This window comes from Chiloscyllium plagiosum, unplaced genomic scaffold, assembly GCF_037043375.1.
Source record: "Chiloscyllium plagiosum isolate Xiang-an unplaced genomic scaffold, Cpla_swu_hap1 HiC_scaffold_20, whole genome shotgun sequence".
NCBI classification, from domain to species: Eukaryota; Metazoa; Chordata; class Chondrichthyes; order Orectolobiformes; family Hemiscylliidae; genus Chiloscyllium; species Chiloscyllium plagiosum.
Window position 1 is genome coordinate 1,607,559 of NW_028270158.1, and position 16,240 is coordinate 1,623,798.

The 16,240-nt window shown below is 43.5% G+C and overlaps 1 protein-coding gene across 1 annotated transcript in view; it reads left to right on the forward strand.

Moving 5' to 3' along the window:
* Positions 1-203: 203 nt before the first annotated feature.
* The window catches only part of tmc7 (transmembrane channel like 7), a 101,321-nt gene continuing 85,284 nt past the window's right edge, over positions 204-16,240 (forward strand). Inside the window, exons 1-2 of the mRNA XM_043712160.2 lie at positions 204-354; positions 15,138-15,360. Coding sequence (XP_043568095.1) covers positions 312-354; positions 15,138-15,360 — 266 coding nt within the window. The 5' untranslated portion in view covers positions 204-311. The remainder of the gene's footprint in view (positions 355-15,137; positions 15,361-16,240) is intronic.

The following is a 16,240-nucleotide window of genomic DNA, read 5'->3' on the forward strand; positions in this document are numbered from 1 at the left end:
GTATATTTGAATCCTGTGTTTCTGGAGCCCGTGTATATTTGAATCCTGTGTTTCTGGAGCCCGTGTATATTTGAATCCTGTGTTTCTGGAGCCCGTGTATATTTGAATCCTGTGTTTCTGGAGCCCGTGTATATTTGAATCCTGTGTTTCTGGAGCCTGTGTCTCGGGTTGCTGTGTTCTCTGAGGGATGACTGGCTCATGGCCACAGCCCGAGGCGATGCTCGTGAGGCGTTACCGAGTCACTGACAGGAAACGGCGGCTTTAGCGGGACGAGAGGTACTCACCGAAAACCGGAGCGGGAGGTCGGCAGCATGCAGTGGGATAGGTCCCTCTCTTCGAAGGGCAGGAGCACCGGTGAGTGAGAGACAGACAGACAGACGGTGGGGAGAGGGGTGAGGGGTGAGGGGAGAGAGTGTGGGTCCATGGCGCCTCCCGCGCCTGGCGAGGAGCCGCAGAAGGTTCTGGATTGCGGCCGCCCACCGGCCCGGCCCGGCCCGGCCCGGCTCGGGGCCTCCGACAAGCGGCTGTAACAGTGTGGGCCAGCCGTGTCCAGGGAGGGGAAAGCCGGGCAGCTGTATCCCCATAACACACCTCTCCCCTGAGTGTTACCGACAAGGAGCTGCCTGGACCCCACCTCCACATAATACCTGAGATCAATTACCTTTCCCCAGTTCAGAACTGTTTTAGTTGGTCGATCTTCGGTTTATTTTAAAGAAAAGGAAGAGTTAAATCAGTGTGAGACAACATGAAAGGGGGATTTTGCGGTTCGTGGTGAACACAGAGCTCCCCGACACTTATCTCGAGTTTCAAACCACTTTTACGCAAGAACGTTGTTAGAGTCAAAACAGAACAACACCCTGCTCAGGGGATCTGAAACTCGTCTGGCAAACAGATGATTTAGTTTGTTTCCACGCTGACAGTGTACGTCAGAATGTCTATATAATGCTAAATCTACATTGAAAGCGAAATAAAGGAGAGGAACAAAATGTGTGATTGAAACACAAACACTTTTCTAAATCTCTGAAGATAACTAACTCCCACACTTTTACTCAAGTTAGTTTTCAGTGCCAAGTTTGGCAGTAAGAAAAACTTAACATGAGGTTGAAGTTTTGCTTCAATGCAAACAGACAAGCTTAGGCATTTTTCGGCATGTTTAGAGTTTGTCTATTGTGTAATTACTGCAAATTCATGACTCTTTGGGAATTGCGTGTTGAGTGTCTCAGCATGACTTTTATGGTGAACCTGGAGATGAGGACATGATTTAGAGAGGCTAGTGTTGAACTGGGGTGTACAAAATTAAAAATCACACAACACCAGGTTAGAGTCCAACAGGTTTATTTGGAAACACTAGCTTTCAGAGCGACGCTCCTTCAGGTGGTTTTGGAGAATAAGATTGTAAGACACAGAATTTGTATCAAAAGTTTACAGCGTGATGTAACTGAAATTATTAGATTAGATTACTTTACAGTGTGGAAACAGGCCCTTCGGCCCAACAAGTCCACACCGACCCGCCGAAGCGCAAACCACCCATACCCCTACATTTACCCCTTACCTAACACTAAGGACAATTTAGCATGGCCAATTCACCTGACCTGCACATCTTTGGACTGTGGGAGGAAACCAGAGCACCCGGAGGAAACCTACGCAGACACGGGGAGAATGTGCAAACTCCACACAGTCAGTCGCCTGAGGTGGGAATTGAACCCGCGTCTCTGGCACTGTGAGGCAGCAGTGCTGACCACTGTGCCACTGTGCTGCCCCATATATTGAAAAAGACCTGGATTGTTTGTTAAGTCTCTTATCTTTTAGAATGACCATGCTGGTTTCAGTTCTTCTTCACATACATCGCAAAACTTTTTAAAAATGTAACATTCTCAAGTGAACTTTAAGAATTGGTGTCATGTTGGCCCAGATAATGTATTGAAGGTGTAAGCTTCCCTGTGTGAGGCTGTCTGTGCCACAATGGTCAGACTGACTCTAATCTAAAAAACAGATTCTCAGAATCTTACATGGATTCATGCAGTTTTTGAGCAAAGTAAAATGTAACTCTGCAAGTACAAATTCACCCCACAAACTTATGTGGGTGTGTGTGGGAGTGTATGTGTGAGTTTATGAGAGAGGGTTTGCGTGAGTGAGTGTTTCGGAGTGTGTGTGTGTGTGTATAGTGCAATTGGGTCACCTGTGGTGAACCCAAGGTCCCTGTTGACGCCATTCCCATGGGTACCGAACTTGGCTATCAGTCTCTGCTCGGCCACTTTTCATTATGGCCTGCCCTGAAGTCTGCCTTGGAGGACGGTCATCTGAAGGTCCGAGGTTGTGGAGATGTGGAGCAATTTTTAACTCTGAAATGCAATAAAAAGTTTTCCATATTACTGATTAGTAACTCAGTGTTATTTGTTCCCATTTTCCCAGCACAAAATTTGAATTGATCAGTTGCAGTTATGTGCTGTTTTGTATGCGTGTGATCTGGGAAAAAAATGCTCTTAAGTCAGAGTCAAACACATGAAAACAGACCCTTCGGTCCATCCAGTCCATGCCGAACATAATCTCAAACTGAACCAGTGACACCTGCCTGCTCCTGGCCCATATCCCTCCAAATCTTTCCCATTCATGTATTTCTCCAGAAGTCTTTTAAAAGTTTTAATTGTACCCACATCCACCACTTCCTCAAAGTTCATTAAATGTTAACAATAGTTTGATCAGGGAACTTTAGAAATTTGTAATGTGGTTGCCTTTTTCAGACATTAGTTTGAAAAAGCAGTGCATTTTAAGATTTTTACACTAAATGAACAGTGCTGCAATATGTGTGTATGGAAAATTTTACTACATGTTTACAACTCAAGAAATGCACTTTTCAATCTTTTAAAATGAAAGTAAAGCTCCCTGCAAACACTCCCAGTTCAGACACAGTGCTGGGTTAGGTACAGAGTAAAGCCCTCTCTACTCTTTTAACCTAGAAGTGAATGAAGGTAAATTTCCCTCGACACCATACCTATCAAACACAGTTGGGGGAGGAGCAACAAAGGGTTAAAGTACAGAGTAAACTTTCCCCTAACGTTTGAACTCAAAATAATCTACAACGTCCTCTCAGCTCTGTCCCTTTTAATGACTTCTGAGACAGGGAGAACAAAGGGTTAAAATATAGAGAAAAAATTTCTTTTACTCAATCAAACTGAAAATAAAGTTCCTCTCACATTGATGCCATTGATTACATCTGGGACAGGGACAACTGGGACTTAAAATAAAAGCTTCTTGGTTCTTTCAGGGAGTCACAAGAATCGAAACGCATATTCAAAAAAGTTGAAAGGAAACTTATATAGAACAGAAACTAAATAAGTTAAAATATAATTTTCTAGGCTATTGAGACACTAAAGCCCTACAGTACCCATCGGTCTTGAAAGGCCTTGACTGTGCCAGTGAACACGGTGTGCTCCCTCTCCAGGGACACCCAAACATGGACATAACCACAAAAGAGGGGTATACAGACTGGAATGACGACCTCATCCCTGGCCCACTGCCTGGATGTGTTAATAGCCTTTGCCAGGCTTAGGAGCAAAACCATGAGAAGTTCTTTAGACCATCTGCTACTACCTGCACTGGGTACCTGTAGACTAGGAGAGTGGGGCTGAAGTACAACTAAAGTTTAAGCAGCAGCCCCTTCAAAAAACTGAAAGAGGGCTCCAAATTCAACATATGCATGGAAAATGGTCTCCTGCAGTCCACAGAACGTCACGTAATTTGGCACCCTGTGAATTTAGTCAGCCTACAGTTGCATGGGACCACTGCAAGAAGCACTGTCCACTCCAAATCTTTGATGTAAGAGGGGAGGACCCTTTCATTAGAGGGTCCTCCACTAAGATGTCCGCAATTGGAGGGCAACACGGCATACCAAGGCATGTCTGTGTCCTGATGAAGAGGTAATGCTCGAAATGTCGACTCCCCTGCTCTTCGAATGCTGCCCGACGGCATATGCTTTTTCAGTGTCACACTTTTTGACACTGAAGACGTAGCAGTGGTATATGTGCAGCCACAGCCAATACCTGTAATGTCTCCATGCTGTTTGAAGGGGCACTGGGTAAAATTGACTGGGAGATGAGCCTAGCAGGAAAGATAGTAGAACAATAATGGGAGTAATTCAGGAGACACAGCAGAGATTCATCCCAAGGAAATCGAAGCATGGTTCAAGCAGGATGTGGCAACCATGGCTAACTAGGGAAGTCCGGGACTGCATAAAATCAAAAGAGATAGCATATAATATGGCAAAGGACAGTGGGAAACCAGAGGATTGGGAAGTTTACAAAGACCAACAGAAGGGAGAAGATTAAATATGATTGTAAGCTAGTCGGTAATCTAAAGGAAGACTGTAAGAGTACCTTTAGATATATAAAGGGCCAAAGTGGACATTGGGCCCCTGGAAATGACACTGGAGAGATAGTAGTGGGGAACAAGGAAATGGCTCAGAAACCAAATAATTACTTCCTGTCAGTCTTCATGGTGAAAGACACGAGTAATACCCCAAACATTTAAGAGAGTGAAATGACAGAGCTGAGTATGATGGCCATCACCAAGGAGCAGGTGCTGGAAGAACTGAATGGCCTGAAGGTAGATAAATCATCTGGACCAGATGAACTACACCAGAGTTCGAAGGGAGATAGCTGAAGAGACAGGGGAGGCATTAGTGGTGATTTTTCGGGAATCACTATTCTCAGGGTAAGTCCCAGAGGACTGGAAAATTGCTAATGTGACACCCTGTTTAAAAAGGGAATAAGGCAAACGTCGGAAAATTACAGACAGATTAGCTTAACCTCAGTTGTGGGTAGGATACAGGAATCGATGGTGAAGGATGAGATTTCTGAATTCATGAAGGTGTATAGTAAATTAGAGCAATGTTAGCATAGTTTCATCAAGGGCAGGTCATACCTTACAAATCTGCTGGAATTCTTTTGAGGAAGGGGCAACTTTTTCACGCAGAGGATGGTATGTGTATGGAATGAGCTGCCAGAGGAAGTGGTAGAGGCTGGTATAATTGCAACATTTAAGAGGCATTTGGATGGTTATATGAATAGGAAGGGTTTGGAGGGATATGGGCCAGGTGTTGGCGGGTGGGACTAGATTAGGTTGGGATATCTGGTTGGCATAGACGGATTCGACTGAACGGTCTGTTTCCATGCTGTGCATCTCTATGACTCTAAGTAATGAGCAAGTTAGACCAAGGAGAGCCAATGGATGTTATCTACCTGGACTTCAAGAAGGCCTTGGACAAGGTGCTGCACTGGACACTATTGAGTAAGATATGGGCTCATGGTGTCAAAAACAAGGTGCTAGCATTGATTGAAGCTTGGCTGTCTGCCAGAAACAGAGAGTGGGGACAAATGGGTCCTTCTCAGATGGCAGCCGGTGACAAGTGGTGTTCCGCAAGGCTCAGTGTTGGGACCACAACTTTTCACTTTATACATTAACGATCTAGATGAAGGAACTGAGGGCATTCTGGCTAAGTTTGCAGAAAATACAAAGATAGATAGAGGGACAGGTAGTATTGAGAAGGCAGGGAGGCTGCAGAAGGACTTGGACAGGTTAGGAGAGTGGACAAGGAAGTGGCAGATGGAGTACAATGTAGGAAAGTGTGAGGTTATGCACTTTGGTAGGAAAAATAGAGGCATGGACTATTTTCTAAATGGGGAGAAAATGCAGAAGTCTGAAATGGAAAGAAATTTGTGAGTTCTAGTCCAGGATTCTATGAAGGTAAATTTACAGGTTGAATCAGTAGTTAGGAAGGCAAGAGTCAAAAAGTATGGTGCTGGAAAAGCACAGCCTGTCAGGCAGCATGCAAGGAGCAGGAGAGTCGACATTTTGAGCATAACCCGCACTGGTTTCTTTCTACTGGTTAGGAAGGCAAGTGCAATGATGGCATTTATTTTGAGAGGACTTGAATATAAAAGCAGGGATATACTTCTGAGGTTCTGTAAGGCTCTGGTCAGACCGCATTTGGAGTTTTGTGTATAGTTTTGGGCCCCATGTTTCAGAAAGGATGAACTGGCCCGGCAGGTATTCAGAGGAGGTTCACGAGAATGCTGGCAGGAATGAAAAGCTTAACATATGAGGAATGTTTGAGGTTTTTGAGTTTATACTCAATGGAATTCAGAAGGGTGAGGGTGGATCTAATTGAAATATGCAGAATACTGAATGGCCTGGAGAGAGTAGATTTTGGGAAAATGTTTCTATTGATAGGAGAGACGAGGACCCAAGGGCATAGCCTGGGTATAAAGGGAAGTCTTTTTAGAACGGAGATAAGGAGAAACTTCTTCAGCCAGAGGGAGGTGAATCTGTGGAAACCATTGCCACAGAAGGTTGTGGAGGCCAGGTCATTGAGTATATTGAAGATGGAGATAGATAAGTTCTGGACTGCTGAGGGGATTAAAGGTTACAAGGTAAAAGCAGGAAAATAAGGTTGCAAAACCTATCAGCTATGATTGAGTGGTGGAGCAGACTTGATGGGCTGAATGGCCTGAATTCTGTTCCTGTGTCTTATGCTGTTATGATTTCCTGGAGACGGCTCAGATTGTGGGGCACTGCATCACAACCGAGAGTCCATGGTGCAGAGCCAGTGTCGAATTCCGGACAAACAGGTCACTTCATCGAGAAGCCTACCACACGCCTGAGCTGCTCGGAATTTGTGAGGTGTAAACTTTGTCCATCAAGCTGTGTTTGGCTCTGGTCGCAAACCAGATGCTGACACTCTCTTGGCCAACCATGAAGGTGTCATCCAGGCTGCTCCTCCACCATTCAGCACATCCCCGACTCTAGTCAGCCCAGTGTCCTGACCTCTCTCCTCCCTTGGTCAGCATAACCCGCATTGGAGAAGGAACCTGTTTTCGAGTAGCAGCCCTCTTATTAGAGCCACCACTCTTGTAGGGAGAGAGCTTTGGTGTGAGCTGACCATGCCCCTGACTTCGATCAGGTCCAAGTCAAGGACAGGCAATTTCTGGAAAAAGATCCGAGAGTGTACCACTCTATGAACAGTAAAATAATTATAGGAAAACAGAAGTATTGTTTCGCTCGTTATATTTTACACAGACCTATTTTTATTTCCTGCAATAGATAGCAGAACAACAGAATGGACTAGTCAGACATGCAGAACATTGGCATTTGAATCCTGAAAAGTGTGAAGTAATGAATTTTGGCAGGACAAACAAGGCATGGGAATTAACAATGAGTGCTAATACCTTGGGAAGTACTGGAGATCAGAGGGACCTTTGGTATGCACATCCATAGATCCAGCAGGGTTGGTGGACTGAATGGTTCAGAAGCATATAGGATACTTGCCTTTATTGGTTGAAGCATTGAATACAAGAGCAGAAAGGTTATGATGGAAGTGTTTTAGATGTTAGCTAGGTCTCAAATGTAGTACTTGGTGTGGTTCTGCGTGCTGCATTATAGGAAGAATGTGTTTGCATTGGAGAGGGCAACTCTCTCTTGCTTACTCCCGTGGATTCAATATCACTCTTATTCTCTCGCATTGCCCATTATTGTCCAATGTCCAAATACATGTCATTTCTGCCATTCTTATATTTTTATCTAGGTCATCAACCCATCTGTCATTTAGGGAATGAAATCTGTTGTCACATCTGGTCTGGCCTACACGTGACTTCAGACCCATAGCAGTGTGGCAGGTGCTTAAATACTGTCTGAAATGCCAAGCAAAGCATAGTTGTGTCAAACTACTAAAAAATTTGAAATGAAGTGAAACCAATGGATAGCCAACATTAAACTAAGCATCGGAAATGACAATGGCAAACCTAGTCCTGACATTGAGAGAGGTTCTCACACATTGGTCAAGCAACAGTCTGATATACTCATGCTCACAGAATCTTATCTTGCACATTGTGTCCCAGATGCCAGTATTCCTATCCCTGGGTATGTCCTCAATGATGGAAGAGCCCAGCATATCAGTACAAAGGAGGCTGAAAAAATTGCAGCAATCTTCAGCCAGAAATGCCAAATGTGCAATTGGTCTCAGCTTATTCTTGAAGTTCCCAGCATCTTTGATTGGTTTGGAATACTCTATCCAATATCAAGAAATGGCTGGAGGTACTGCTTACTGCAAAGGCTATAGGACCTGACAACATTTCAGCAGCAAGACTGAAGATCTGTGCTCTCGAACTAGCCACAATCATAGCTAAACTGTTCAAGTACAGCTGAAACACTGGCATCTACCTGAGAATGTGGAAAATTGCCCACAAAGTGCAGGACAAATGTAGTGTGGTCAATTGCTACTCCATCAATCTACTCCACATAATCAACAAAACCATAGAAGGAAGACAAAAACAGAAATTGCTGGAAAAATGCTGGTCTGGTAGCTTCTGTGGAGAGAAATCAGAGTTAACATTTTGGGTCCAGTGACCCTTCCTCATAACTGATGGTAGCTGGGAAAATGTCAGAACATAGGGAGGGGCTAAGGAGTAAACGATAGGTGGAGATAGAGCCCCACAGGAGAGAAGAACAGTTGGATAGACAAAGGAGTAGATAACGATCATGCCAACTGTACTACCAAGCAGCATTTGCAAAGGTGTAACTTTTTCACTGATGCTCGGTTTGTGTTTTTTCAGTGTAGCTAGGCTCAGTACATCTTGGTCTAAACATGGATGAAATTATTATACTCTCATTCATTGCCAAACCTTGACCACCCGCCACCTGGAGGAAGAACACCTCATCTTCTGCCTTAGGACCCTACAACCCTGCAATGTGGATTTCACCTGTTTCCTCATTTCCCCATCCCCACCTTATCCCAGTCCCAAGCCTCCAACTGAACACCGCCCTCTTGACCTGTCCATCGTCTTTCCCATCTATCCACTCCACCCTCCTCTCTGACCTATCACCTTCTCCCCCACCTTTGGTCCACCTGTTGCATTCTCAGCTACTTTCCCCACAGCCCACCCTCCCTCCCATTTATCTCTCAGCCCCCTGGCCCACAAGCCTCGTTCCTGATGAAGGGCATATGCCCGAAACGTCGATTCTCCTGCTCCTCGGATGCTGCCTGACCTGCTGTGCTTTTCCAGCATCACACTCTCAACTCTGATCTCCAGCATCTGCAGTCCTCACTTTCTTCTGAGAGTATTATACTCCTGTGATGGGGTGAAAATGATTGCCCTTGACATTAAGGCCATGTTTAATTGAGTGCAGCATCAAGTAGCTGTAGCAAAACTGGAGTCAGTGTGAATCAGTAAAAAGTATCCACTGTTTAGGGCTATACTTGGCACAAAGGTAGATGGTTGTAGTTTATCTCAGTAGCACCACATCATTGTAGAAGTTCCACAGAATAGGTACTTTCTGAACAACCTGTTCAGAGGTGTTATGACACACCTTTGGAGTCCTGGAGACAGGTCCTGAGTGGAGGCAGTGAAGCCTTAAGTTCTGAAGCCTGGCAGCCGCAAACTCAGTGGAAAAGATCTATAACTTGAGTACTTTGAAGACATATTTTTTATTTTCATTCTGGACTTTAAAACTCTGTGTTCTGATGTTCGTCCTTTTATTATTACTATTTCAATTCTGTAGCAACATTTAAAATATCTGGAGCAAACTTACATCCAGAACCTCAACCTGAAATACAAATGTTCTTAAAACTCACTAATTTAAAGGATCTATACCGTGGTGCCCTGTACCTAAGATGGCACTGAGAGGCGATTTTACAAACCTTTCAGTGCACTCATTCAAGTGCACGTGACAATAAAATCTCTTCATATTTATTTTCTTTGAATGTCATTTCCAGCTGTAACTCAATGCATGACACCTGACTTCAACATCTTGGAGTTGATGTTGACCAGAAACCTAACTAGAATAGCAATGGAAATATTGTGATTCCAAGAGCAGGTCAGATGCTGGGAATTATACAGGCGCCCCCGATTCATAAGGCAAGGAAGGGATGGGAGGGTGAAGGAACCTTGGATGACAAGAGATGTAGAACATCTCATCCAGGAGAATAAGGAAGCTTACTTAAGGCTGAGGACAGGGCTCTCGAGAGTTACAAGATAGCCAGAAAGGAACTGAAGAATGGACTTGGGAGAGCTAGAAGAGGGCATGAAAAAGCCTTGGCAATTAGGATTAAGGAAAACCCCAAGGCATTCTACACTTACGTGAGAAGTAATACGATGGCCAGAATAAGGGTAGGGCCAATCCGGGATCGTGGAGGGAATTTGTGCCTGAATTTGGAGGATGTAGGGAAGATCCTTAAAGAATACTTTGCTTCAGTGTGAAACAGGCTGATATGCTCAAACAGGTTGATGTTAAGAAGGATGATGTGCTGGAAATATTGAATAACACTGGGATAGAGAAGTCCCCTGCGCCAGACGGGATATACCCAAGGTTACAATGGGAAGTGAGGAAAGAGATTGCTGAATCTTTGGCGATGATCTTTACGTCCTCACTGTCCAGTAGAGTAGCACCAGACAATTGGAGGGTGGCAACTGTTACTCCCTTGTTCAAGAAAGGCAGTAGGGATAACCCTGGGAATTACTGACTAGTCAGTCTTAGATCAGTAGTGGGCAAGTTATTGGAGAGGATTCTGAGAAACAGGATTTATGATTATTTGGAAAAGCATAGTTTGATTAGAGATCATCAGCATTGCTTTGTGAGGGGCGTGTCATGCCTCACAAGCCTTATTGAATTCTTTGAGAATGTGATGAAGGTAGAGCAGGCTTATTCAAAAAGTAAGGAAACATGGGACACAGGGAAATTTGGCTGTCTGGATACAGAATTGGTTAATCCGTAGAAAACAGAGGGAGGTAGAAGATGGAAAGTATTCAACCTGGAGCGCGGTGATCAGTGGTTATCCAAGGGATCTGTTCTGAGACCTCTGCTCTTTGTGATTTTTTTTTTAAATGACTTGGATGAGGAAGTCGAAGGTAGGTTACTAAATTTGCCAATGACACAAAGGTTAGTGGAGTTGTGGATAGTGTGGAGGGCTGTTGTAGGATGCATTGGGACATTGACAGGATGCAGAGCTGGGCTGAGAAGAGGCTTCAGATGGACTTCAACCTGGAAGCGTGTGAAGTGATTCATTTGGAAGGTTGAATTTGAATGCAGATTGCAGGGTTAAAGGCAGGATTCTTGGCAGTATGGAGGAATAAAAGCATCTTGGGGTCCACATCCATAAATCCCTCAAAGTTGCCACCCAAGTTGATAGGGTTGTTAAGAAGGCATATGATGTGTTGGCTTTCATTAACAGAGGAATTGAGTTTAAGAGTTGCGAGGTTATGCTGCAGCTCTCTCAAGCCCTAGTTAGACCACACTTGGAATATTGTGTTCAGTTCTAGTCATCTCATTATAGGAAGCTTTAGAGAGGGTGCAGAGGAGATTTACCAGGATGCTGCCTGGACTGGAGGGCGTGTCTTTTGGAGAAAGGTTGTGGTTGAGAGAGCTAAGGCTTTTCTTCTTGGAGCTAAGGAAGATGAGACGTTGCTTGATAGAGGTGTAGAAGATGATGAAAGGCATAGATAAGAGTGGATAGCCAGAAATTGTTTTCCTAGGCGTTAATTTTCAGGTGATTGAAGGAAGGTGTCAGAGATAGGCTATTTAAACAGAGAATGGTGAGTGCCAGCAGTGGTAGTAGAGTCAGACACATTAGGGACATGTAAGCAACTCTTAAATACTAAAGTGGAACATACTAAAATGAAGGGTATATAGGTTAGTTTGATCTTAGAGTAGGATAAAAGCTCAGCACAACATTGAGGGTTGAAGTGCCTGTAGAGTTCTATGTGCTGTGTAACTCTCCTCTTTTCTCCTCTATCCTGTGCACTGTCTGCAAAGTACTCTTCAGAAGTTTGATGAAATATCCTGCAATTGCCTGGATAGGCACAGCTCCAGTAACACTTTACAAAACAACAAACCAAAGCAGTGAGAACAGCTTAGAATTTAGCTTTGAGGACAAAGGGATTAATTAATAAAAGGAAAAGAATATAAGAATAAGCTTGCAGGGAACTTAAAAACATGTTTCTGTAGATATGTGGAGAGAAAAATAAATTGGTGAAGACTAATGTGGGTCCCTTACAGTCAGGAACAGGAGAATTTATGATGTGGAACAAAGAAATGATTGAACAAGCAAATATAAACTTCAGTTCTGTGCTCACAAAGGAGGGCACAAGTAACATCACAAAACTGTTCGGAAGCACTGGGTTTAGTGCGAAGGAGGAACCAATGGATATAAGTATTTGTAGGGAAATGATGTTGGGGAAATTGATGGGATTGGAGACCGACAAATCTCTCCGCCTGATAATCTACATCAGAATACTTACTTAATGAAGTAACTCTGGCAATAGTGCATGCCTTTGTGCTCATATTCCTGATATCAGTCATGGACAAAATGCTCAAGTCTGTGATAAAAGATTTAATAGAACATTAGGAAAACATTGCCAGGCTTGGACAGAGTCAGCATGGATTTGCAGAAGGGAAATAATGCTTGACAAATCTGCTGGAATTTTTCGAGGATGTAACTAATAGAGTTGATGAAGGGAAGCCACTGGCTATTGGTTTATTTGAACTTTCAGAAGTCCCACATAACAGATTAGATATAAAATTAGACCATAAGATATAGGAGCAGAAATTAGACCATTTGACCCAGCAAGTCTGCTCCGCCAACCAATCATGGCTGACAGGTTTTTCAACCTCATTTTTTTCTTTTACCCCATAATCTTTGATCCCTTTGACAAACAATAACTTATCTATCTTTGATTTAAATATACTCAATGACCTGGCCTTAGCAGCCTTCTGTGGTAATGAATTCCACAGATTCACACTCTCTGGCTGAAGAAGTTTCTCCTTATCTCCGTTCTAAAAGGTCTTCCCTTTACTCTAAGGCTGTGTTCTCAGGACCTTGTCTCCTGCCAATGGAAACATCTTCCCAACTTGCATGGCATTGAGATGGATAGAAAACAGGCTGGCAAACAGGAAATAAAGAGTGGGAATAAACAGGTCTTTTTCTGATCGGCTAGCAGTGACTAATGAGAACTTGGAACCCAGGTGGTCACAATATTTATTAGTGATTCAGATGAGAAAACAAAATGTAATATTTCAAAATTTGTGAATGACATAAAGCTGGGTTGGAGGGGGAGCTAGATGCAGAGATGCTTTAATGTGATTTGGACAAATTGGCTGAGGGGGAAATGTATGGCAGATGCAGTATAATGTGTCTAAATGTGAGATTATCCACTTTGGTAGCAAAAACAGGAGGCAAGTTATCTCCCATGCTGAAGGTAAGCATGCAGGTCCAGCAGGTGGAAAAGAAGGCAAACGGGTAGGTTGGCCTTTGTGGTGAGCAGATTTAAGTTTAGGAGCAGGGATGTCTTACTGCAATTATCTCGGGCCTTGGTGAGACCAGGCCTACTCTCTGCAGTTTTGGTCTCCTTATCTGAGGGAGAATACTTTTGCTATGGAGTGAGTGCAGTGAATATGCACCAGACTGATTCCTGGGAAGGCAGGATTGACATTTAAGGCAATTTTTAAATCTGTTAGGATTATGTTTACTGTACTTCAGAAGAGTAAGGGGGAAATCTCATAAAAACCTATAAAATTCAAACAGGACCAGACAGAGTAAATGCAGAAAAGATGTTCCAGATGACCAGGGGAGTCTAGAACCAGGGATCACAGTAAAAGGATAAGGAGTAAAGCTTTTAGGGCTGAGATAGGGAGAAATGTCTTGACCCAGAGAGTGGTGAGCCAATGGAATTCACTCGGACAGAAAGCAGTCGAGGCCAAAACATGGTACGATTTCAGGAAGGACTGGATATACCACTTCAAGCTGAAGGAATCGATGGATCTGGAGGGGGCGGGGTTGGGGGTGAGGTGAGGGGGCAAGCAGGAGTAAACCATTGAGTTGGATGGTCAGCCATGATCATAATGAATGGCAGAACAAGCTTGCAGGGACAAATGGCCTCTTTCTGTTCCTGATTCTTATATTTCTAAATTGCTTAACACCATCCAGGACCAGGCAGCCTGCATGACTGGCACCCAATCTACCAACTTCAACATTCACTTCCTTTTGGATGTAGGTTTGCTCACTGAGCTGAAAGGTTCATTTCCTGTGACATCACCAACCCAAAGAAACCCAAAAGTATAAATAGAAAGCAGGAATTTTCAGCATTGCTTCACATGAGGTCCTCTGAAGATGTTAGCTAGTAAGGTAACAAACGTCTGGAAATGAACCTTTCAGCTCAGCGAGCAAGCCTACGTCCAAAACCTCAACCTGAGCTACAAAACTTCTCAAAACTCGTTGTTCACTTCCTTCTCTGAGCATCAGTATGCCCCATTTACAAGGTGCAGTATAGAAATTCACCAAGGTTCCTTTGAGAGCACTTTTCAAACCCATGGCCACCACTACCTCAAAGGTCAAGGGCAGCAAAGGTCATGGGATCAGTACAACGCACAATTTTTCCTCCAAATTGCACACAATTTTGACTTAGAAGTATGCCACTGTTTCCTCACTGTTGCTCGGTCAGAATTTCAGAACACTGTGTTCACCTACACCACATGAGCTGCTGCAATTCAAGAATGCTGTGCTTTCCACTTCATGGACAATTAGTGATGATCAATAAATGCTACATTAAAATGTTCATATCCCATGGACAAATATGAAAAAGAAATCCAGTAAGCGTTGCTGGAAAAGCATCTTCAGGAGGGCTTATGCCCGAAACGTCGATTCTCCTGTTCCTTGGATGCTGCCTGACCTGCTGCGCTTTTCCAGCAACACATTTTCAGCCATGCTTCTTCAGAACCTTGCTTCAAGCAGGACTTTCAGCACTTTCAGGATTTTTTCCTGATTTTCATTATGTAAGCTCACTGACAGGTGAAATGCAAAAGGACTGTTAGCTCTGATGAAAAATGCCTCAGAATGAAGGGAATGTTTTAGAACTATTCTTAAACTGCTTAATATTTGTTTAAATTGGATTCTGGGAGCCTGGAGTTGGTGAGTGTTCAATGGCATCCAACTTTAAAACAATGTTAAAACAGGCCTTTGTGATCTTTAATATTAATGTATCCACTTAACTGGTGTTTCACTTTGAAGGAATAACTCATTGGCATTAATAAATTATATCATTTTAATTTATATAATTTATTTTTTAATGCATTTTGTTTTACTTTCATTGTAGGTTTCTTCCTTTCTCTCAACCCACTCTTGCGTGAATTGCCTAGTTATCAATCGCTAATTCGAAGGACTTCAACTGGAAGAAGTTCAACCAAACGGAAAAGCATTGCCCCCAGTTATTTGTTTACTTCACTAACTCACAGAAGAGCTGGTTCAGATGTGTGTGAACCGAACATTGGGCCATTGCGAGAAATGCCCGTTAGCATTGAGGAGAAGAAGCGAATCAGGTTAGACTGTCTAGATTGCTGCATGGAAAACATTGCATTTGAATATTGATAAAGCACTAATTAGTTCATGGACATGTTAATTTTTTTGATGCACTGAAGTCAAACATAATAGGGAAGGTGGGACCTGTACAAGAAGAACACATCTAAAACATTGTTCCCCATCCAAAGCCCCAGCATTAAGGGTGTCCCAGTCAATATGGGTAAGTTAAAATCACCCACTACAACAATACTGTTATTGTTACGTCTGTCTAGAATGTACATATCTCTTCTTCTATCCTCCTCTGCACCTACGCTGGTGGGACAGCAATGTCTTGGCAGGGAGGTTTTGATAGTGCCACTCAGGACGGTTGAAACTAGTGTGGCAAGGGGTGGGAACTGGAGTAGTGGATCACAGAGTCCGAGAGCTGTGCAGCATTGAAACAGAGCCTTTGGTCCATCTTGTCCATGTTGACCAGATATCCTAAATTAATCTAGTCCCATTTGCCAGAATTTGGCCCATATCCCACAAAATACTTCCTGTTCATAAACCCATCCAAATGCCTTTGAAATGTTTTAATTGTGCCAGCCTCCACCACTTCCTCAGGCAGCTCATTTCATACTCACACCACCCTCTGCATGAAAAAGTTGCTCCTTAGCTGCGTTTAAATCTTTCCCCTCGCACCTTAAACCTATGCCTCTAGTTTTGGATTTTCCTACCCCAGGGAAAGACCTTGCCTATTTACCCCACCAATGCCCATCATGATTTTATAAACTTCTACAAAGATCACCCTTCAGCCTCTGATGCTCCAAGGAAAATAGCCCCAGCTTATTCAGCCCCTCCCTATAGCTCAAAGCTTCCAATCCTGACAGCATCCTTGTAAATCTTTTCTGAACTCTTTCA